General features: G+C 32.9%; 1 protein-coding gene across 1 annotated transcript in view; it reads right to left on the bottom strand.

Moving 5' to 3' along the window:
- LOC134687569 (splicing factor 3A subunit 3-like) overlaps nt 1-15,481 on the bottom strand; it is a 29,849-nt gene extending 14,368 nt beyond the window's left edge. The window contains exons 1-4 of the mRNA XM_063547967.1: nt 15,295-15,481; nt 5,658-5,705; nt 1,213-1,265; nt 157-262 (exon numbers count right to left, since the gene is read on the bottom strand). Coding sequence (XP_063404037.1) covers nt 157-262; nt 1,213-1,265; nt 5,658-5,705; nt 15,295-15,390 — 303 coding nt within the window. The 5' untranslated portion in view covers nt 15,391-15,481. The remainder of the gene's footprint in view (nt 1-156; nt 263-1,212; nt 1,266-5,657; nt 5,706-15,294) is intronic.
- Nucleotides 15,482-24,964: the final 9,483 nt, after the last annotated feature.

Below are 24,964 nucleotides of genomic sequence, written 5' to 3' on the forward strand. Positions count from 1 at the left end.
TCATTTCCTCAACCCAAAGAAATGGTATCAATCAACAGTATTTATATGAATTCCTTGGTTTTAGGATTAATTGAGTGTGTCTAAATGAGATAGAATTCACAAGTATAGCAGATATTTTTTTGTTAACACATATACATGTATGTAGCATTTTCATACTTCATTTGGATGTCTTTTATGGAATTCTCTTAACTGCTTAAGTCTAGTGTAGAATTCAGAAAACTCATTTGGTCCTGATAAAGACTGTACTTCTTCTTTTCTCATTCTAAAAAGAGAACAAATAAACAATTTACTGTACCTTAGGAAGCTATGTTAACAACAACAACACTATCTTGGTCTACAACTCAACCAACTCATTCCAAAACTGAGGCAAACTTTTTTGATGTGACCAAATTTTGTTTATGTGAAGAATCACTATTAGGCAAAGTTTTTTTTATTTTTTAAGAATTGAATGCTTCTTTTTGTAAATTTATTGGGATGTGAAAGCGTTGACTGAAGTACATTTTGTATGAAGCGGGGAAGCGCTTCATACTAAAAATGAACGCATGGTCAACGCCTTTACAACTCTATAAAATTACAAAAAGAAGCATTCAATACTTATAATTACATTTTTTTTAGCTAGGATCATGAAAAAACGATTTTTATCAAGTTTTATTAATTCACCTGTGCACTTTTTTGTGGGACCTCGTGTCATCATGAACAAAAAATGTTATTGTCTAATGCAATTGCTTACGAAATAACATGTGATGCGCAGTTAGCCAATCAGAATAACGTATTGTAATGAAACATACATCTAATGTAATTATTATCTCAAAATAATGAAACAAGACTGTTTAAAAGCACTTTTATTGTTTTAACTATGGTGGATAGCTATCTCATTGGCAATCATACCACATTACATTTCCTATACTTTTAGAAGAAGAAAAGTTGGTTTTATTTTAATTCAATCAGGATATTGTTTTTTTTTCTTCAAATTGTAAAAAAAAAATGCAATGTCACAGTCTGTTTACCTAACATGCAAAATTTTTGAAGGACACTAAACATAACAGCTGAATATAAATTAGAATCTACTAAATAATCATCTTTCGTTATCAGCAGTTAACATGACTAGCAAGTCTCAAATTAAACTTAAAACAGTGTACTCCATGTATCTTATTATGAGAGAAATCCATCTCTCTCTCTCTCTCCATGTATATTATAATTATGAATATTTACCCATCTTTATCTTCATACAAATCCCCTAATTCTGTTGTACATTCTACATATCTCTGTAATGCAAAGATATTCATCAAATAAAAGTCATGAAAGTAGCTGCAATATATATATCTTCTTATATACTATTTTCTTAAATTTACCACCAAAAGAGAAACATGACTAGTATTGTAAGTTTGTTGTAGTTATGACTCCATATAATCCCAAATTCTTCATTTTTTTTTAACCATAACACAGGGATAACCATTTACAGCTAATACATTAATGCTAGCAAGACAAATCTTTGTTTGGCTTGCTTGCTTTGCTTGTATCAATGTTTGCTCAAGCATGGCAATTAAGAAAGGCGGGGCTTCAGCTTGTATAAATGGAATCAGAAAAAATGAGGCAAAAGTGTGACGAGCATGGTCAAAAATAAACATATTTTTTGGGGTTCAGGATTTGTCTCACCACCTTCACCATATCATTTATTTTATGAAACTTAAGTGTCCAGACAAAGCATTAAGACATTAAGAATAATTTTAACTTTTAATAACTAACAAAATCAGTAATTTGAACAAATACAACTAAACATATACACATGATTTACATCAATTAAGAATACATTAAAAGCATAAACATATTTCCTATTAATGCCAGGTTGATTAAGGAACATTTGGATACCAAATTCTCTATACATTATCGCCATCAATTTGAAAAAAATCCTGTTTTAGCACTTTATGTATGGCAGATTATGAATGACCTGGTTATAAAAGTTTAAATACAGAAAAAAATTACTTAAGAATATTAACAAAAACACCTTTCCTTTAAAGACAAAACTTTTGGTAACAATCAGCAAAAAAAAATATACCAATATAGGCTACACTTTTAAAGTAATCATCTTTTTAGAAAAGCATCCATTTCTGGGATTTTGTCACACTCCTGACATATTTGACACATATCATCTATATCAAAAAATATATAATATGAATGCATTTATCACATGTTGGAAGAAAAGTATCAAAAACCAGAAGGCAATTCTATCGAAATTTCATGAAATTATTGAATACATAGAATATGTTCTCTTTTTTTTTTAATCAACATAAGGGTGGAATCAGAAAAAATGAAGATTTTAACATATTGGGGCATATTGTTTGCCCCATTATATTTAGGAAAGTAAATTAAATGTCAAACCAACAAGTTCAATACCAGCTAACTTGCAGCCAAATTTCATTTAGATATCTTGTACCAGCCAAAAGTTTTATTAAAAAAACATGTCAAATTTGTCAGGAGTGTGACGCTTTTTGTGTGACAGGATTTTTTTAAAATAATTTACATGTTGAGTAAAAATTATTATGATGAATGCATGTATATGAAGATGGTTTATAATCATTCTTCAATACTAGGTTTTGTAGATTATAGATTGGTGTTATCATTGCACAAATATTATGTAAATAAATATACATTATAAAAAGGTATGTACCAAAAATTAATATTGGCAAAATTTGATAATTTCTAAATTAAAGTGTTATGGTTGTATTTTAAAGGAGTATTTGTGTGTAAAACTGGTAAGTATTTATTGTATACATGTATAAGCTATCCATAAAAGGCTATACAGACATCCTGAGGTGCATAATTCACATATTGGATTAACTTCTATACAAGCACCCAAAAATGTCAGGAGTGTGACAACCGTCAAATTTATATAATGCTTTTCATCTTACATTGTTATTTATTTTTCAGAAGCACCTGTTCCATAGAGAAGAAAAACATTTAGTGCAGCTGTGATAATCTATATGTTGAATCTACACACTTGATTTTTAGATGTCAGGAGTGTGACACTTTTTTTATACATTCAATGACATATATTGTTTAAATTTTGTATTTACTAACCTTCTTCTATCAAAATTTTGACACCAAGTAACAATGGATCATTTTTTTTAATATGTAATTAAAATTTAAACAATGTCATTGAATGTATAAAAAAGGTGTCACACTCCTGACATCTAAAAATCAAGTGTGTAGATTCAACATATAGATTATCACAGCTGCAATACATGTTTTTCTTCTCTATGAAACAGGTGCTTCTGAAAAATAAATAACAATGTAAGATGAAAAGCATTATATAAATTTGGTACATGTTTAAAGACAGTTGTCACACTCCTGACATTTTTGGGTGCTTGTATAGAAGTTAATCCAATATGTGAATTATGCACCTCAGGATGTCTGTATAGCCTTTTATGGATAGCTTATACATGTATACAATAAATACTTACCAGTTTTACACACAAATACTCCTTTAAAATACAACCATAACACTTTTATTTAGAAATTATCAAATTTTGCCAATATTAATTTTTGGTACATACCTTTTTATAATGTATATTTATTTACATAATATTTGTGCAATGATAACACCAATCTATAATCTACAAAACCTAGTATTGAAGAATGATTATAAACCATCTTCATATACATGCATTCATCATAATAATTTTTACTCAACATGTAAATTATTTTAAAAAAATCCTGTCACACAAAAAGCGTCACACTCCTGACAAATTTGACATGTTTTTTTAATAAAACTTTTGGCTGGTACAAGATATCTAAATGAAATTTGGCTGCAAGTTAGCTGGTATTGAACTTGTTGGTTTGACATTTAATTTACTTTCCTAAATATAATGGGGCAAACAATATGCCCCAATATGTTAAAATCTTCATTTTTTCTGATTCCACCCTACATCATACTTAAATTTTATTGGAAGTTATGTTTGAAGTTAAGGACAGTCACACTAAATTTTAAAACATCACAAGATGACAAATATAAAGCGCAATCGTAGAAATGGAAGCCAAAAAATTGTATTTGTTTTTTTCTCGAAGATATGCATTTTTTTATCATCCAACTGAAAAGACTGTCGTCAAGTACTTTTAGTATAACAAAAAAAAAGCTATTCCAACACACCTACTCTGATTTCGAGTAATTCATTACATAAGTATTTCATTTGACCCATATATTTCATCTTTTAGTACTGTGATTTTTTTATCTTATAACGTCAACCTGTAGCTTTGCTATATAAAAATGATAGAATTTGAAGCGAGATGATGTATCAAATATTCTTTCTTTGTACGTTTTCAACACAAAATATTCATCTCAAACACACCCTAATAAAGAAGGTGCACTTGATTTTCTAATAAAAGGGATAAATTAATTAGGGGGGGATGACTTAATTATTTTATTTTTTATGTCTATTGTTATTAAATATTGCGCACTTTGGATTAATTTTTGTTTGTAAACCTTCAAACTGATCATTCTTTGTTTATAGAGAAGGCGATAAGTACTTTCTGTTATGTCTACTTTAATAAGAATTTTTTCAAAAGTGAATAGAAACAAATAAAATAACAATTTTCTTCTCAAATACGAGTGTTTTATTGTAAAAAACAACCATTTGCATAAGTTTTTAATTTATCTATTACAAAGTTAAGTAGAACAGTTAGATATCATGTCGACGACATGGTTATCTATCAAGTTGGGTGAACAAAATTCTTCCCTTTTTTTAATTAATACAGACGGAGAACATATCAATCTATAAGTTTACTTATTTCCGTGTCTGTCCTTCAATTACGTGACTCAAGAAAAAAAATTGAAAAATTGAAAACAATTGTATCAAAAAGAGAAAATCGAGCGAACCTTCTTATGTAAGGGTGTGTTTGAGATGAATAATTTGTCTAAAAATCGCACAAAGGAAGAACATTTGATACATCATCTCGCTTCAGATTCTATCATTTTTATATAACAAAGCTACAGGTTGACTTTATAACATAAAAAAATCACAGTACTAAAAGATGAAATATATGGGTCAAATGAAATACCTATGTAATGAATCACTAAATCAGAGTAGGTGTGTTCGAATAGTTATTTTGCTTTTCTAAAAGTACTTGACGACAGTCTTTTCAGTTTGATGATGAAAATGCATATCTTCGAGAAAAAACAAATACATTTTTTTGGCTTCCATTTCTACGATTGCGCTTTATATTTGTCATCCTGTGATGTTTAAAATTTAGTGTCCTTAACTTCAATAACTGTCCAATAAAATTTAAGTATGACGTATACAAGCTGAAGCCCCGCCTATCTTAATTGCCATGCTTGAGCAAACATTGATTCAAGCAAAGCAAGCAAGCCAAACAAAGATTTGTCTTGCTAGCATTAATGTATTAGCTGTAAAACTATTGCCACACAAGCCCATTTTGCCTACTATTTTCTAGACATGTGTCTAATATACATGTGAATATCATACAAATTCTCACTACAAATGATAACTTATGCAGAGAAGCACATAAGCTTCCACTATATCAAAAGTTTCAATAAATGTCTTAATTATCATTTTTACAGAATAAAAACTTTGTCTTCTTGTAAAATTTCTGTATATGCATTTTTTTTAACATTCAGTATCATTTATTACACAATTACTTACATCTAGTAGATGCCGAAGTCGCTGGTCTGAATTGATCTGTTCTCTACCCTGAAACAACATTATTTTAAATTAAAAAAAATTGACTGGAAGCTATTGTTTAACAATTAACTTATTGACAAATATTGGCAAACTCAACCCTCTTGCTGCCAGTTGGTTTTCAAGGTTGCATTTTGAGTGCCAGAATATGACAGCTCGACATCTGTGACGTGAGATGTCCAGTAAAGACGTCAATCGATATATGACGTACCACCAACATGACTGTTTTATTTAATTTGATACCATTGAAGAAAATATAACACTGTTTAATCTTTGGCTTTTTATTTAAAAAAGACACACCAACGAGGAGAAGATTGCACATAAATGTAAACATGGACATATGTGTTCGAGATTACCGCGGGATTACGACGTTCCTAAGTTTGTAGATCTTTCGTACATTACCATTGGCGACGTTGGCGACTTCAGTGACGTCGCCGTGGGCTCTTTGAGTTGTTATTAAAAGTTATGGCTGAACAGACGTATTTGTTTATATTAGCGAAAATATCCTACTTTTAACCTCCACATTTATGGTACCGTGACCAATGGATTTAAGCAAGCTCAAAGCGATAAGATCCGGGAACAGAAGTGCTGTTACAAAACTTTTTCGGAAAATAGATGCAGCGAAGCAAGAAACAGATTTTGATCCAGAAGAGTTGACCGCAACATTTGAAAACCTTCTTCAGAAGCAAAAGATATTGAACAATTTGAACGAGCAGATACTCCAGCTAGCGGAAGCAGAAGATATTGAAAGTGAAATTCTAGATTCAGATGAGTATTGTATTACGTTAAAAACCAAAATCAGACACATAAGAAATTTTGTTAGAGATACTCATACCACACCAAAGACACGTCAGAGTGAAACTTCATCCCAGATATTAAATGTTGACTCTCAACCGTTTGTCTCAGCAAACCTCACAGAAAACTCATGCACGCAGTCGTCACAAAATCCGTTCTCTCAAGCTAGCAACACAGTGAGTACTAATTTAAATCCGTATACATCCGCAAGCAGTCAGAATCACTACTTACTCAAACTCTCACTTCCAATATTCACAGGGAATATATTAGAGTGGCAAACTTTCTGGGATTCGTATGAATGGGCCATACATTTAAAACCTTCATTGACCGATGTCCAGAAATTTAATTACCTCAAAGCGCAGTTACAAAATGAAGCTTTACGCACCATAGCTGGTTTTGCGCTCACCAATGCAAACTATGCGGACGCCATTATTTTATTGAAAGAGAGATTCGGACAAACACACAAAATCACGCAAGCATACATTCAAGCATTATTAGAAATTCCATCACCACGAAACCATCTTGTCAGTTTGAGACAATTCTATGATCAAATGGAAACTTACGTCAGAGGGCTAGAATCGTTGGGCCAGTCACAAGACTCGTATGGAACATTACTTGTACCAATTATTTTGAAAAAATTACCAGGAGAAATAAAAAAAAACCTTGCCCGTGAACATGGAACAGAAAACTGGTCATTACGAGACCTCCGGAAAAGTATTTGCAATGAAATTAACATAATTGATGCGGGACAAGACACTGAAACTTCTGACAATTTACCAAGTACATCATCTTTCTTTACCGGAACTAAATCAACAAAACCCCGTCAAAATCAAGCTCCAAATACAAGAAATATACGCCAGAATTTAGACACTAAACCTTGTGTATTCTGCCACGATGTACACGCACCAGCGCATTGCGCGAACATAACGGATCCAGCAGCACGCATGGACATTGTAAAACGGGAGAAATTGTGTTTCAACTGCCTTGGAACACATCGTATACATGAATGTAAGTCAAAACACTTATGCCGAAATTGCAACAAAAGACATCACACAAGTCTGTGTACTGTACACCAATTTAACAAAAAGAACTACGATAATGACAGAAGTAGACAAAGCGTGCAAAATACAAATTACAGCCAACAGCATATGAATTTTCATGGAAACAATGGACAGGCTAATCAGACATCTGTACATTTGGTAAATGACACGAATCAGAAGGAAGATGACACGTCAATTTTATACTCATCGTCAGTCGAGGTACGTACAAATGTTCTTTTAAAAACTGCAGTAGCACCCGTATGGTCAAACCACTCATGTAGAGACACCCATATACTTTTTGACGAGGGAGCACAGAGATCATTTGTGACCGAAGATTTAGCAAGAAAACTTAATTTACAGTCAGAGGGAACTGAAATTCTACAGTTATCATCATTTGGAGATAGAAAGAAAAACGTAAGACAATTAGATAAATCGACAGTGTTCGTAGAAACAGATGCAGGACAGAAAATACCGATAAACGTTCTAATTGTATCAATGATTGCCGTACCTTTGCAGAACAATATTCGCCACATCAACAGAGGACTGAATTATTTACGGGGACTTAAGTTAGCACATCCGGTAACACAGGAAGAGTCTTTCGAAATATCGTTATTGATCGGAGCTGACTACTACTGGGACTTAGTAGAGGATGAAGTCATACGGGGAAATGGTCCAACCGCCGTGAGGTCAAAGTTAGGTTTTTTACTTTCTGGTCCAGTAAGCGACAAGAGGGATAACTCATTGATGGGTACTAGCATTTTTAATATTCTTATTTCTCATAAAACGGAAGAGCATGATATAGAAACATTTTGGAGATTGGAATCGATTGGTATTAACTCAAAGGAAACAGACGAAGACGATACAGATTTTTTGGAAACATATCAAGACACTTCGATTGAACTCAGAGGTAATAAATACTTTGCAAAGTTGCCATGGAAACAGGAACATGACGAACTACCATCAAACTATACAGTCACAAGAAGAAGAACAGAGAACGTTATTAAGAAACTTAGTCAAGATCCTAAACTACTAAAGAAGTATGGAGATATAATCGCCGAACAGGAACGCAGAGGATTTGTTGAGACAGTAGATGAAAATGAACAAAAAGGCGGGAAAATTCATTACATTCCACACCACCCTATACACAAGGAATCTAGCACAACTCCTATACGAATAGTATACGACTGCAGTTGTCGTCAATCACCAAGTCATCCAAGTCTAAATGATTGTCTTATGGACACACCACCAAAATTAAATGATTTGACAAAACTCCTAGTACAGTTTAGAGCCAACCAGTTTGCTACATGTACTGATATTGAGAAAGCTTTCTTACATGTTGGATTGAGCGAAGAAGATAGAGATGTTACCCGATTTTTATGGCTTAGTGACCCTACAAATCCAGGAAGTCAGCTGAAAACTTATAGGTTCAAAGCAGTGTTATTTGGAGCGACGTCTTCGCCCTTTATACTCAACGCCACAATACAGAAACATTTGAAACAATTCGGAAACATTGAAACAGCTAAAATTCTAGAAAGAGATATTTACGTTGATAACATATTGTCTAGTATGAACAAAGAGGAAGATTTACTTACGTATTTCAAAGAAGCAAGAAGCTTGATGGCTGGAGCTGGATTCAACTTGAGATCATGGAGTTCAAACAGTGCTAAATTACTAGAATTAGCTAAAGAAGAAAACGTCCTAGATACGGATAAGTATACCAAAATACTTGGAATGTTGTGGAACAGTCGTAGCGACGAGATATTTTACCCTAAGCGTGATATTCCTACACCGGAACTACTTCAGCATGTTACTAAACGAGAAGTTTTGAAATATTCTTCAAAGATTTATGATCCACTCGGCTTACTTAGTCCGGTTACAATTAGAGCGAAAATCCTGATACAAGAGTTATGGAAATGTGGATTAGATTGGGACGAACTAATACCAGATAATTTAAAGACTACGTGGATAGATTTGACCAAAGATTTGGAAAAGGCAATACAATTCACTATTCCTCGATATTATTTTAGCAAGCCATCAACATCAACAGAATAAGTACTTCATGTATTTACAGACGCAAGTCCAAAGGCGTACGGCGCAGCAGCTTATTTGAGTAACGAAAACGAAACAACTTTAGTAATGGCGAAAACCAGAGTAGCACCAGTCAAATGCTTAACCCTCCCACAACTTGAACTTATGGCAGCAATCATCGGCGCACGACTAGCTGCACATCTTCATTCAACACTTAATTATCCAAAAATTGTATTTTGGTCAGATAGCAGCATCGTTCTTCATTGGCTAACATCTACGAAGACTTTGAAACGTTTTATAGCTAATCGAGTGAAGGAAATAACAGAATTGACGCATCCATACAAATGGCGGTATTGTCCTACTGATAACAACCCAGCAGATCTTCTAACAAGAGGACTTACAATTGAACAATTTGACCAGAGTATACTTTGGCGGAAGGGACCACATTGGTTAACAGATAGTACAAAATGGCCAGAACTAATTAAACAGCGCAACAAACACCGTTTTGACGTCACTGGTAGATGACAGAGAAAATGAAGAGGAATTGGACAACTTGAATATGACGCACCAAAATAGTCTAACGAGTATAAAAAACATATTGGATATTTCGAACTATGGATCTTACATGAAGTTATTACGTATTACCGCGTATGTCATCCGTTTTATACGCAACTGTAGACGAGATAGGATTTCCAGAAAAAGCGGACCACTGGAGGTAAATGAAATTCAAACAGCAGTAAATACTTGGATTCTAGATTGTCAAGAGTCTACGTATACAGATGAAATGTCATATCTGAGAGGAGCACAACACAGAAACACAAATAAAGTACCCAGAGTCCGACAATTGGGACTTTTCTTAGACGAAACCGGTCTTATTAGATGTAAAGGGAGAATACACAACGCACCAATACCAGAATCAGCGAAATTTCCGTACCTTATACCGGCAAATCATCCGTTAACTAGACTAATTGTATTGGATGCACACGAAAAATTACTTCATAGTGGAATGAATGCTACAGTCACCTATATTAGACAAACGTTTTGGATACCAACTATTCGACAGTATGCAAAGAAATTACTCCGCAAATGCGTTATTTGCCGCAAAGTGAATGGAAAATTGTACGTTGCACCAGACCCACCACCTTTACCGAAAATCAGATTACAGGAAGCACCCCCCTTTACAGTCACAGGAGTGGACTTTACAGGAGCATTACATGTAAGAGACGAAAATAGAATTTTAACAAAAGCATATATATGCCTGTTTACCTGCGCTTCTACCAGAGCCGTTCATCTAGAGGTGGTACCGAACCTAACCAAACATTCATTTGTTCAAGCTTTTAGGCGTTTCGTAAGCCGCAAATCAATACCTAAGACACTTATATCAGATAATGCAACTACTTTCATCGCAGGAGCAGAGGAACTAAAAAGATTATGTGAATCGGCAACACTAAAAGAAACGTTGTTTACATGAGGAATAGAATGGAAATTCATACCAAAACGCGCACCGTGGTATGGTGGATTCTGGGAGAGACTTATTGCGCTAACAAAGACAAGCTTGAAAAAGACACTTGGACGAACTCAAGTTAGTATGGAAACTCTACAGACTGTCGTGACAGAAATAGAAAGAATTTTAAATGACAGGCCACTTACATATTTTTCATCAGATATCAGAGATTGCGAGACGTTAACCCCAGCTCATCTTTTGTATGGTAGAAGAATATCAACACTGCCATATCCGCAAATAGACATAGAGGAATTCAACGATCCAACCTATATGAACCACAAAGAACTCAACAAATGTGCACAAAGACAAACTTTATTAATACAACACTTCTGGACCAGATGGAAGTCCGAATACTTAACTTCATTGCGTGAATTTCACAAAACTTTAGGAAAAAACGAACAATCTATTCAAATTGGAGACATAGTTCAAATACATAATGAATCGCCTAGAGTCAATTGGAAACTAGGTATAGTTAATGAACTTATCAGAGGCAATGATGGACATGTACGGGCAGCACGAATACAGACAAGCAATGGTGAGACATCCCGACCAATCGTTAAACTATTTCCGTTGGAGGTATCGGGGACACATTCGGATGCTACAAGCGATCACACTGACGAGCAACATAAAGACACAACGCAAAGAAGTACAAGACCGAACGAAATGCGAGCATCAAGGCCTGGGAGAGATACGAAAGTGGACAACCAATGTAGACGAAAATGATGAAGAAGATTAACAATTTTCAAAAGGACTTTCAAAGTTAATTCAAATTTTTCATTTATGTGAACAAGAACTCAGTTAATTCAATTTAGTTCATTCATGGAGATAGAGACTTTTTAATTTGATTTATTTACAAATATGGACAGTTAATGTGAAATTTAAGATAATTTGCACTTTTTGCGGCCCCCAGTATGTCGAGATTACCGCGGGATTACGACGTTCCTAAGTTTGTAGATCTTTTGTACATTACCATTGGCCACGTTGGCGACTTCAGTGACGTCGCCGTGGGCTCTTTGAGTTGTTATTAAAAGTTATGGCTGAACAGACGTATTTGTTTATATTAGCGAAAATATCCTACTTTTAACCTCCACAGATACCATTGAAGAAAATATAACACTGTTTAATCTTTGGCTTTTTATTTAAAAAAGACACACCAACGAGGAGAAGATTGCACATAAATGTAAACATGGACATATGTGTTCGGCACTGCACATTTGGTGTGGACACATGTGTACCTCAAGTCCAGCAGCAAGATGGCTAAAAAGAATTCATCATCCAAAATAACATTAACTTTTGATAATACATTTGATTCAACTTATGGCATACTTCTGATTCGTGTTCCCTGAAAATAATACATTGTATTTCTTAGGGCAAATTGAACTTGAGTGACTAAACAGGTCAGGAATAACCACCAATTGGTGGATTATACCTCAATTGACGTATAATCCACCAATTGACATATAATGGTATAGACCAATTGGTGTATAATTTCTTGTTTTTTAAAATTATTCCACCAAAATGGAGCATTGTTTTTTTAAAACCATATTATGGTATGAAAACTTGTCAAATATTCCTAGTTTAGTATTGTAAAATAACATATTGCATTTAATCAATAATTGTATTTGAAGTTTCTTCTATTGTTACATGTATCTTGTCAATTCTTGATTGGCAAATTTACCTGTAATCACCTGTCAATGGACATCATTACTGTCTGCAGTCATGTGATCATGAGTACAACTCCACAGGTGAATGGAGCTCTTTGTTAATACTTAACTTTCATTATCAAAAGTCAATCATGGTCAATAGCAAAAAGGTTTCAACAAAAGAATTGTTGTACACATGCATTCTCAAGAGATGCAGCAGGCTTTCACAAAACTGAAACTTTGGGAGGACTCAATTAGGGTCTAGACATAGGTTGCAAAATCATGCTCCTATCTCAAACTAGCATTTAATTACAAAAAACTTGCATTATACATCAATTGGTCTACACCAATATACCTTAATTGGTGGATTATACGTCAATTGAGGGGTAACACGAATTACCAAATAACAGTGTTATTATCCGAATAACACATGTAATGACCGAATAACTCTTCAAATATCAATATTAACACATTTGAGTGACTTTTAAACATATATTATTGAATAAAATTATAATAGAAGTGTATTTTATAACCTAAAAATAATTTACAAGTTGCAGGTAAGTTCATATTGATCATTATAAAATTATGGATTATATCGGTGTGTACTTCCAAGATGGCGACCAAGGAAATCGTATTGAATGAATAAAAGAAAGATTGCATATGCCTTCAAAGGAAAACACTATGAAAATATAGTATTACATAATTTACTGTATATGTAGCAGAGTGATTTTTATGATAATTTTATATATATTGTAAAAATCATCTATTTAATTACTGTATTTATTATAAAGCTTAATTACATATTTTGAATATTGTATATTCAGTTTAAATTGTTACTTGCAAACGTTACTTTTATGTATAGTAATATTCATGTTATTTTATGAATATTCATTAGGGATTTACTTGAATCATTGTATCTGATTGGTTGTTTATATTTCGCGGTCAAGTTTAATTTCCTTTGTTTTGTACCTGTACATTTCCACGAACGATAGCCATGACATTCCGATTTAGTGTATAGTCAAAGGTCAAGCATTTGTAAAAGCACACGTGACACCCGATGTCAATTTCATCAAAAGTAAACAATGAACATTTTCTACTTGCAATACATTTTACTTGCTACTTAGTTAATAACAGTTAAATGTATTATTAATTATATTCCTGTACTATATAACCTGTGATATTCGTAAAAGTATCCAGGTGTAATGATAAGTCGTTATACTAAGGCTATTTTTTTCTTTTTTTTTCTGTAGACTTAGCTTTAATTTTTTATAACCATGCATTGGCAAGCTTGATAACTCGTAATTGTTTGTCAGTAACTAAATGTACAATGATGTCCCATACGGAACCTTCTGACCTTGTTTGTTTACATTAAAATTTCAATGGCGTCAAAATCACGTGATGTCAGTTCGTTATATCCAATCAAATTGCTCTACTGCCAATTAGGGGATTTTTCAGTCTACAGCAATTACGTTATTTCTTTCATTTGTCTTTCTGGGATATTGCTTCAAAATAGTTTGCAATAGTTCTGGGTTTTATTCAACAGGAAAACTCTTTTTTTGCCATTCCTTTTGACATCAAGGGAATTTTGTATGAATATTTACATACAGTCATGATGGTCAGAATATCGATCTTTTTATAATGAATAAAAAGAAAATTCTATGAAAAATAAATGTAAATTAATGGTTTCTTATTAACCAACTCTATATGCCTGTTCAAAATTATGGCATGGGCATCGTTTTTTCATATAGTTTTCCTTTCATTTTGGTTGAGCTTTATTCGCGGGAAAATCGAGAAAGAGGTAAGGAGCATGTCATTTCTAAATTCCTAAAAATACGTTTTGCTTGACCTATATTGCCTGCCACAAGATTGATGACGCTGAATGGAATGTACTCAAAGCAATGGAGGCCGGAAATGGGATTTTTTATAGTTCTAGCATGTTTTTAAATATTCGGAAGTTGGGATTGAATCGGGCATTAGAAAATTGGCATTTTTTGGCAATAATTGAGAACAACAATGAAAACTTACCTTTAGAAATGTTTTTTTATTCAAAAGTGCAGAAAAAACGTATTTTGCACTGTTTTTCTACGCCAGAAGTACCGTAGTGACATCAATGCGGAGTTTCCCCGTGTGTTAAGTTCAAACACAAATACCTAACGAACTGACAAGATGAACGATCTTAGACTACGGTAGGATATATATATTATGTTATAACTTATAAGAAATAGCTTGTTATTTACATATGTTGTATTGCTATTTCAGACTTGTTTAATATACTGGTACAATAAAGCATCAGAACCTTAGCTCTTGTTGGTGTTATCGTTAACACATAGAAAACCACCTACTACATATATACAGATAATTGTCTAATAATTGTTTTTCAGAAAGGATTTATTATATTTCATTTATTTCTTATTTAATTTAAAATGTATTAAATTTAAGTTACTAAAAAATCAGAAATAAAAATAATAAAAGAAAACTCAATTAATATTCTTCTAAAATTAATTGGTGGTTATTCCTGACCTGCTAAAAGTTGGAACATCATTGAACATTGACATGAAATGATTACAATTTACGTAATAATTCCAACATACATTTTTGCTAGGTTGAAGCATTTCCTTGGTCATTGCATCTTGAAGCCGTTCTCTCTCTTCATGGTATCGTCGTTGTTGCTCAAGAAGTGTTTCCATAACGTTAAAATGAAATTATTTATTGTCGATGCTGAAACGAAAATAGTTCATCTGCATCAAAATATAGCTTTACCTTTCCTATAGAATACAAGTTTATGAAAACGCGTTACTGATTTCAAGATTGATGGAATCGTTTATTTTCGTACCTACAATCTCGTCCCATCTCATAAAACGCTTTGATTAAACCAAGTATCACTAAAAACCGACAAGAAAGAACAGGAACAGGAAACAAAGTAGTGACAAGTATGCATATTTTGTTTAAATTGTTTAAATTGGTAATCTGTACAATAAAAATATAAAGCTGTGCTTTGCCTTGACATCATTGGGTTGTGCAGGTCACCACATGCACATTCATTCTATGACTGGAACACTGTCCATCTATATAGAACACTGATGTCTTTTGATCGCAATTTGATTGTCCACGCCATATTACAGTCGATTTCATTGAGTGTCAAGGCACATACAAACAGTCTTTATAATAAAAAAAAAACCACAAAAAAACCCATTTTGACTAACAAAGGCAGAAAATCAAATTTCAAAATCGGCCTTTAATCAAATGTGAGATGTTTCTATATATTATTACAGTCGTTTTTATTGAGTGTGTAGCTAAATGTTAATATCTTTGGTTAGCTAGCTTGTTAGCTGAACCGTGAAGTCATTGTTATGGTAGGTAAACTATCGTACTTTAAGAGTAGACCATTCCGACAGATAATCAAATAATCAATATATCTGGCTGTTGGACTAGGATACTTCGAAAGGAGGGTAGTATACCTTACCTATTGGTAACTTCATGGTTCAACTAACAAGCAAGCTTACCAAAGATATCAACATTTAGCAACACACTCAATGAAAACGACTGTAATCAATAGAAACATCTAATTTTTTTATTATTAAAGGCCGATTTTGAAATTTCTGCCTTTGCTAGTCAAAATGTTTTGGTTCTTTTTGTTATAAAGACTGTTTTTATGTGCCTTGACTATTATCTATTGACATCAACATGTGTTTTTTTTTAATATTTTATAATTGACCCGAAGAACCCTTTGATTCTGATGTAATTAGATTAACAAAGTTTCAAATTGTATTGAATTATCTTCATGGTTAACAATATCTAACCAAAATTTCAACCAGACACAGACTGCCGACAAGCAGCTTGGGAGTACAACGTCGAAAACGGGGAGAGACACCGAATGGTTTTGATTACGAAACGAGAACTTTTAACAGACACATAGAAAAGACCACGGTGAATAGACAGTGTACAGAAAAGGTATGAATGTGAATTTCAAAATATTCAAGAAGTTTAACGTAGGACAAACGTAAAATACAAAACAGTTATCTCTTAGCTGATATTGGTGAATTTCTGTTGACGAGTTACTGTATCAGAATTTTGTTTTACATGTTTTAATATCAAATTGTTTTGTTTTAAGTAAAAATATAGCTACTGTTTACCAATTGATTTTTTTATAAGTTTCACTTCCTAGTAACTCAAAAGAAATCTAATAGTGCGGATAGGTCTTTTTATTTGTGGAATTAAATACATGTAATTAATACCCAGTCAATAAACTTATTTTTCAAATAAACTATTGCTGACATAACAATCGTATCTAGTAGTACAAACCAGATGTGTGTACCTGTTCTGGGTAAGTTTGTTCAATCGATCCTGAAGAGAAGTAAAATAATAAAAGAGTTACATTTTTTTCATAACGCTGAAATTGAGTTTCCCGCAAAAATATATGAGGCTTCTACAGGATTTACAAGTCTTTCGGTGTTGTTTATTTCCTTTTATTGATACTTTCAATATGTTTAACTTATCAAGTTTTTCCCCCCAGTGCATTAGAACTTCAGGAACGTTTTCTCATATTTCTAATATTATTGACGAGTTCTTCAAGCCCTATTAGATGATTTTATGGTATCACTGTATAGGCCATATATATATAATTTTAAATTTTATTCTTTCTAAAATGTGAGTAAACAACCCTTTTATTCCTTTTTTGAAGGATATGTTTTTTTTTGCCTATTTTCATTTACGATTGCATTCAATGATCATGACGGGATAGGTATATAGAAACTCATGTACCATGTAGACACATGCCTATAGTCTCGCTCCTTTTGGGGTTCATGAGATATCCTCACTTATTTTGTTACCCTGATGTACCATCTTGGAATTGATTGAAAATTGAACACTGGTACACTACTGTTGCCAATAATTAAACATGAGTATGACGGCTGAACGGCCATATATAAAGGACAACTCATTGCTATTACATTATTTAATCAAAATTAAATATAACTTTAAGTAATATGAAATTCTTTATTGTAAATGTTTCCACAACTGTTTTCTGTCGTGGATTCCACTCCCCCACCATCGACAAATATAGACGTATTCTGCTCTTTCACGGTCGGGTTGTAAAATGGTTTCTTTGACAGATTCCCCGTTTCTATTCTCTATCATATAACTACACAGTTCAAAATTTGTGAAATTTTTTCCCTTACCCCTTCTTTCTAATATTCAAAACAATTTCAGAAATCTTGCTACTCCTTTTTCTGGTCACTGCCCTCCGCCGTAGCTAACGTGTTTTATCATCTCTCATGGCCCGTCGCTACACCACAACTATTGTACTGGAATGGATTCTCTAGCATTTATCTTAACCGCAGGTGGAGTGTCCTTTCCAAAACCAGAGTCCTGTCTTCCTACAACGATAGCACGACAGTCAACAGCAAAGCTGAGAGCATCAGTTGCTTGGTTCTTTTCGACATTTGATTGGAGCACCATTATAACTGTTACCCTGTTGAGTCATCTCAGACACTTTTCCATCTCGGACTCCTCACCTGACTCTGTATCATCAGTATGTTTGTACAATGTATGTTGAGAGTTTTCTTAATCTATATACCAGCAGTCCAGTTGAGCAATAAATAAATTCCTTTTGCAACATTTCAAGGTCAAAGAATCACTCATTGCATTCAATCTACTGGTGTATGTGCTATGCATTTACAATGTATATTGCTTTCTCATTAATGTGACCAAAGTCAATGCACTGCCCAGTATGTCTTTATACATAATGTATTCCTTTTACAAACTTATCAGACAGCATCTCGGTACAATAAGCCCCGTGGATAACACTGTAAAGTTTCAAAATCAAAAATGATATTTGTACAAGGCTTAGACAGGTAGAATTGGAGGCTATGTCACTGGGTCCATGTAACTGAGCTTTATATCATGTTGCTTCAATCCGATTACAAATACAATTATTATTTAGAGACTTAATTTGTATCAAAATTCTCTTTATGCCACAATTCTCGCAACAGTTCTAAACGAATCATTTTGGTTAAAAGTATAATTTTTGAATTTGAAGCGGGTCAGCGAACTAAAAATTCCGCGAATCTGTATTGGTTTTTTTTGGCGTGACAAATCAAACTCTACGGAAACGCATATTCAACTTCATAATTAAGGCGGTATATAATCTGTAAAATGTTTATAAAAAATATAACAATTTGAATCTGAAACATATTTTTTAAAACGCATCAGTATCTCCGATATAAAACTGAATAAAATGATTTTTTTTTACCGAACTCCAAGAGAAAGTCCCTTATAAGGTGGATGTTCAAATAAGGATACGGCTTTAAATGCTTGAGTTTAATTTAGGATACATTGGATGCTATATTGACTGCGGAAGTCGAATGCTGAATGCAAAGAATATAAAGAATATAAGAGATCTTTCTTTGGCAAAATGCAAATGAATATGCACAGAATATAAAAATCTAGGTCTACAGGTCAGTATATATAATTGTACGAACTTCATGTTAAATACGGAGGCTAGCAGTCGCTGTTCTGCTTGCAAATAATTTCTTGAACTGTTTATCATTTATGTCTGCTATAATTGTTTGTTCAGTTTTGAACATGTTTTACTTCATTCCAAATTTTTTGCTTATATTTATTGCAAGCTATGTATCTGAGATTCAACTTTGTATTATATATTGTTTTATATGTCAAATTAGACTGTTTTTATGTTATGTATATGTTTTTATCTTTGGTCAAAAGCTCCTTAGAGCTTGTCTTGTATATTTTGACTTATGCCGAATCAAAATAAAGTTTTCTTATCTTATCTTATAGGGTTGTCCACTTTTTAATTATTACAAAACGTAACAGTTATAAGAATTTCCAACTTCACCAATGGTAATCAAAATAATGTACACGTATATATTATTTGCAGTTAAAGCAAGCATCTGATCTGCACTAGCATTTAATTTATCGATTAAAAACATGTTACATTCATTGTTAGATACTTGATGAAAGTTAACTGTGTCGATTTTGCTCTTTTTTCTACTGGTATAGTACAGTGTAGAGTGTTGGTGCGGAAACAAAATCGACACAGTTAACTTTCATCAAGTATCTAACAATGAATGTAACATGTCAAGTAGTGGAGAAAGGAAAAAAATGTGTGGCGGAGGGTGTAGGAATTCCGTATACTTCGTTTGAAGGTAATCTCAAGTTGAGCTACATCGTCCACTTTTATTTTTATATATTTTTATATTTAATTAAAATTTCTGTAAAATTCATCATCCTATAAGTAAGTTATACAAAATCTCGTATGCCAGTGGAAGGTGATCTTAACTATCAACATTATATAGAATTTCTAAAAAAAACACCAAATACAATAAAATTGAGAATGGAAATAGGGAGTGTGTCAAAGAGACAAAAAACTCACCAAAGAGTAAAAAACAACAGAAGGCCACCAATGGACCCTCTTCAACACAGCGAGTTTAACTTCTTTAATTTTATAGATAAGATATGATTATAGACAATATTTTAATCAAAATTGTTACACTGTTACACCAATAACAGAAAAATATCATACTATAAGATTAACTTGTGATAGATGATTCAACCCATTATAAATATATGTATCAAGAGTGAAGACTTTTAAATGAGGTAGTGAATCTTCAAGATATACTAGTAACCCATATTTGATATGCTTATGTTTTTGAAATTGTAAATAAAGGCAATAGTAGTATAGTAAAAAAACTTATAAATCGATAGACAAAAACAAATCCGGGTCATAAACCAAAATCGAGGTAAACGCATTAAGGTCAAGGAACAGTAAATGGGCTATGTCGCAGATTTTGCTAAAAATTTGCATACAAACTTGGCTCGTTGAACTACAACTGAAAACCGAAAAAATAATACATTTATCTCTTTTATTATCTGAAAAATTGCAGATTGATTTCTTTTAATATGGGTGAATATTTGTATAGAAAGCACATAAAATCGGCGAAAAACCTTCTAAAATTTGTCTTAAAATCACCAAATCTCTAATTCTACTCCATAGATTTAAAAAAAATATATATATATTGTTGACACATACATTTCTGTTCTAATGATATAAAATAATCATAGGGTCACTGACTTCGTTTTTTGTCTAATAATCAATTTATTACCTTGTTGGTAGTGAAAAACGTCAAAAATCAACGTAAATACGGCCTGCAACGCGATAACGTTACGATTATTTTGACGTTTTGTTGGATGTTTTCACAAAGAACGCAACTTTGAATGATGTTTACCGTAAAAACGAAGTCGGTGACCCTATCTTTATTTTGCATCATTATAACGGAAATTTATGTACCAACAACATATAGTTTTTTCAGAAAAATCTATGGTGTAGAATAAGAGATTTCGCGATTTTAAGACAAATTTAAGAAGGGTTTTCGCCGATTTTATGTGCTTTCTATACAAATGTTAACTTATTTTGTAAGAATTCAATCAGTAATATTTCAAATGATAATTGAGATAAATTCATTATTTTTTCGATTTTCAGTTGAAGTTCATCGAGCCAGAGTTGCATGCCAAATTTTAAAGAAATCTGTTACATAGCCCATTTACTGTAACTTGACCTTAAATACAAGAAAATGACGACACAACATTAAAATGTAACACAAACAGAAACGAACTAACTAACACTTTCTGTAAATGATTATGTTTTCTTTATTTCAGAGGACGTAATACTTGTTGCAAAGACTAAACTCCAAAACTAAATTTTATAAAGCATTTCAAAACAGTCCTCTGATTACAACAATGCAAAAAAAAAAAGATTTCAAAAAAAATACCGAATCTGAGTAAAAATCAAAACGAAAAGTCCGTAATCAAATGGCAAAATCAAAAGTTCAAACATATCAAACGAATGGAAAACAAGTGGACGACACATACCTTACCGATTATCTATGACAAAGATGATCATAGCTGAATTATTGGTTCTTTGCGTTTCAGATTAAAAATGTTTTATCTTGAATAATATTTGTCGGAATGTTCCTTCTTCTGTAAAGATTGATTTAAAAACGAAAATTTTGACTGGGTGCTACAAGCAGGTCTTTATTATCAGGCTTCTTGAAAGACTCACATTAATCCAATCATCATAGCATCAAATCTAGTTATAACACCCTGATTATATTTGATGTGAGGGGTAAAAAATATCACAATCTTTTTCTGTGCTTTTTTTGTCCCTCCTATTACCATAGGAAATTGACCATAACAATTTAGATGGCGATGCACCCCTAAAGGTGACTGGGGAATAGATAAATAGTCACCATTGGTCCGGATGTACATGTAATCAGCCACAATGGGTCAAAATGGGGATCTTTAATCCCATGCCTCGTGTATAGAGAGTACCACATTCGTTGCACGTTAAAACCCCTTGGAACAACTCTTTTAGGAGTTCGTAGGGGGACTGTTGCAAGGCTCAATTTTTGTCTTTAACGAAGATACCGTCATTTTCCAGTGACGTTCCAATCTGAAAAGTAAAATCACAAAAAAACTGAACTCCGAGGAAAAAATCAAAATGGAAAGTTTATAATCAAATGACAAAATCAAATCTCAAACAAATCAAACGAATGGATAACAACTGTCATATTCCTGACTTGGTACAGACATTTTCTTACGTAGAAAATGGGGATTGAACCTGGTTTCATAGCTAGATAAACCGTTCACTTGTGTGACAGTCGCATCAAATTCAATTATATTGACAACGTTGCGTGAAACAAACAAACAGACACAATACGTTAACATGTCAAAAATAGGGATATAGCGTCAAGATTGTGATATTATCTTAAACATCTAAATTTCTTTGACCTTCAATTTTTACGGCATCTATAACAGGACCTTATTATTGTATTTATTGTTAATATTTTATCATCCCGAACATGCATGAAATTGTTTATACTGCATGGTAAGCAACCAGCAATTAATCAATCAATTAATCAATCCAGAAATGTAAATCGTGCAAGCATTTACTGTAATGTCCAGGCGAGCTGATATCATAAGTAGAGTTTTTGAGTAGACGAGCAACACGGGTGTCATTCGGTTTATCGAGAGAAATGAGCGTGAAAGAATATCTAACGGCGGCCAAGTATTGAGCGACGATCGTGAAATATCTGGTAACGGATCGTGAAAGACATTTAATGGGAGTTCTAGGTCAGAATCTTTAAAATTATTGCTAAATTTTCAAAACGCGGAACAAATCCGAATAAAAAAATATGTCTGTCAAAATGGTTTAACTTCCCCAACATAACTGTGAAATAAGAAAGAGAAAATATGCAGTACTTTATGAAAAAACACAAAAGGCGCAATGCATGTATATGCAATTAATTACAAATAACACGCTTTTTGTTACTTTAATGGTCATGTTTCAGTTCATTGTGATATATTTGAAATGTAATCTTTGGTGTATCTGATAGTACAGTAAAATTAAGTTACGTTCTCCTCTTAAAAGCATTAATTTGTATATGAAAATCTTGAATTTGTTGAATATCCATCAAACTTGATCGTGAAAGATCAGGCAACGCATTATTTTGATCGTGAAAGATAATGCGTGACCAGACTTATTACTAGTAATCAGAAATCAGTATTTCTTTTACCATTTGATAAACCTGAAACTGGTTGAAGCCTGCAACTATTTTGATAAGGATGAACATTAAAGCTTTTTTTTTATTCAACGCTTTACCTCGAAAGTTAAAAAACAACAACTAAAACATCTCTAGATAAGGTTGAAAGATTCAGCTCTGGGAATCGGTTAAGCGCAATTCATGCAGACTGACACAATTTACTAATAGCCAATAATACGGATATGCAACGTTTAAACCAAAATGTTATCCATCAAACAAAAAATTACAGCAAAACAGCATCTTTCATGAGTAATTTGAGATTGAACGATAACCAACATTTTGTGCAACAGTACTTTCTTAAGTTATGTTAATACAACGCAGATGTGGATTGATTTAATTATATACTACAGACTATAGAATATCAAATCGCAAATGCTGTAATGTCTCGTCTGCTTTACTTATGATAGTTAATTTTATGGAACGTCTATAATATCAAGGGTTTTACTAGAAGTGTCAAATGCGCTTAATGCGTTTAATGTATTTTTTGTCCATCTGATGAATTAAGCCTTTTCAATTGATTTTTATAGTTCGTTCTTATATTGTACAGTTATACCACTGTCCCAGATTCGGGGGAGGGTTGGGATCCCAATAACGTGTGTAACCCCGCCACATAATTAGTGTATTTGTCTGTCCAAAGTCAGGAGCCTGTAATTCAGTGGTTGTTGTTTGTTTATGTGTTACATATTTGGTATTCGTTCATTTTTTTATACAAATAAGGCCGTTAGTTTTCTCGTTTTAATTGTTTTACATTGTCACTATGGAGCCTGTTATAGCTGACTATGCGGTATGGGCTTTGCTCATTGTTGAAGGCCGTACGGTGACCTATAGTTGTAAATGTCTGTGTCACTTTGGTCTCTTGTGGATAATTGTCTCTTTGGCAATCATACCACTTTTTTTTTTAATTTTGATTGTCAATGGTTAATAAATAGAGTGCAAGGTCAGATGAACCATGACATACAGATCTCTACAAATATCCCGTAGATCAAATAAATGTGTTCCGATCCTTACAGTGCCTTAGAAACTGACAAATATAAAAGTTATGCTGGCCAATTAATTCGAAACATAAGGTCAAAAGTATATGAACCCTGACCGCCAGCCAGACATAGACATCTTTCTACCATTCAATATATCAAATACAATTGACGTCATTATGGTCATTTCCAGAAGTCGAAAATGTACACCTCAGAATCATCACAACAGACACTTATCCTAAAGCTTAACGAATCCGCGATACGGACTTGACCACAAAAATAAATCTTCATCCATGAAATAAGGCAAATTCGGGGTCAGGTGAATCCTGTCTGACGGACATGTAGTTTATAGGATCCAATATACCAAATGTGGATATCCTATAACTCGTGATAAGTGAGTACTTCACATGACAATAAAAATCTTCATCCTACAATCATCCAACTATTTTACATTTCTATTTATACTTTGAAAAGCTTAAACCTATTGAGGATGTTGACCTATATAGCTTTTCTCAATACCAATAACAAATATTAACTATGATATAATTGAAGAAAAATTTGAAAGTCTTCGTAGCATCAGATCTTTCACGATCCTTTTCACGATCTTCAAAAATACGGTACATGATCTTTCACGATCCAAAAAGTCAATTTTTGTGTAAATAGTTCTTTATTTA

Source organism: Mytilus trossulus, chromosome 10 (assembly GCF_036588685.1).
Source record: "Mytilus trossulus isolate FHL-02 chromosome 10, PNRI_Mtr1.1.1.hap1, whole genome shotgun sequence".
NCBI lineage: Eukaryota > Metazoa > Mollusca > Bivalvia > Mytilida > Mytilidae > Mytilus > Mytilus trossulus.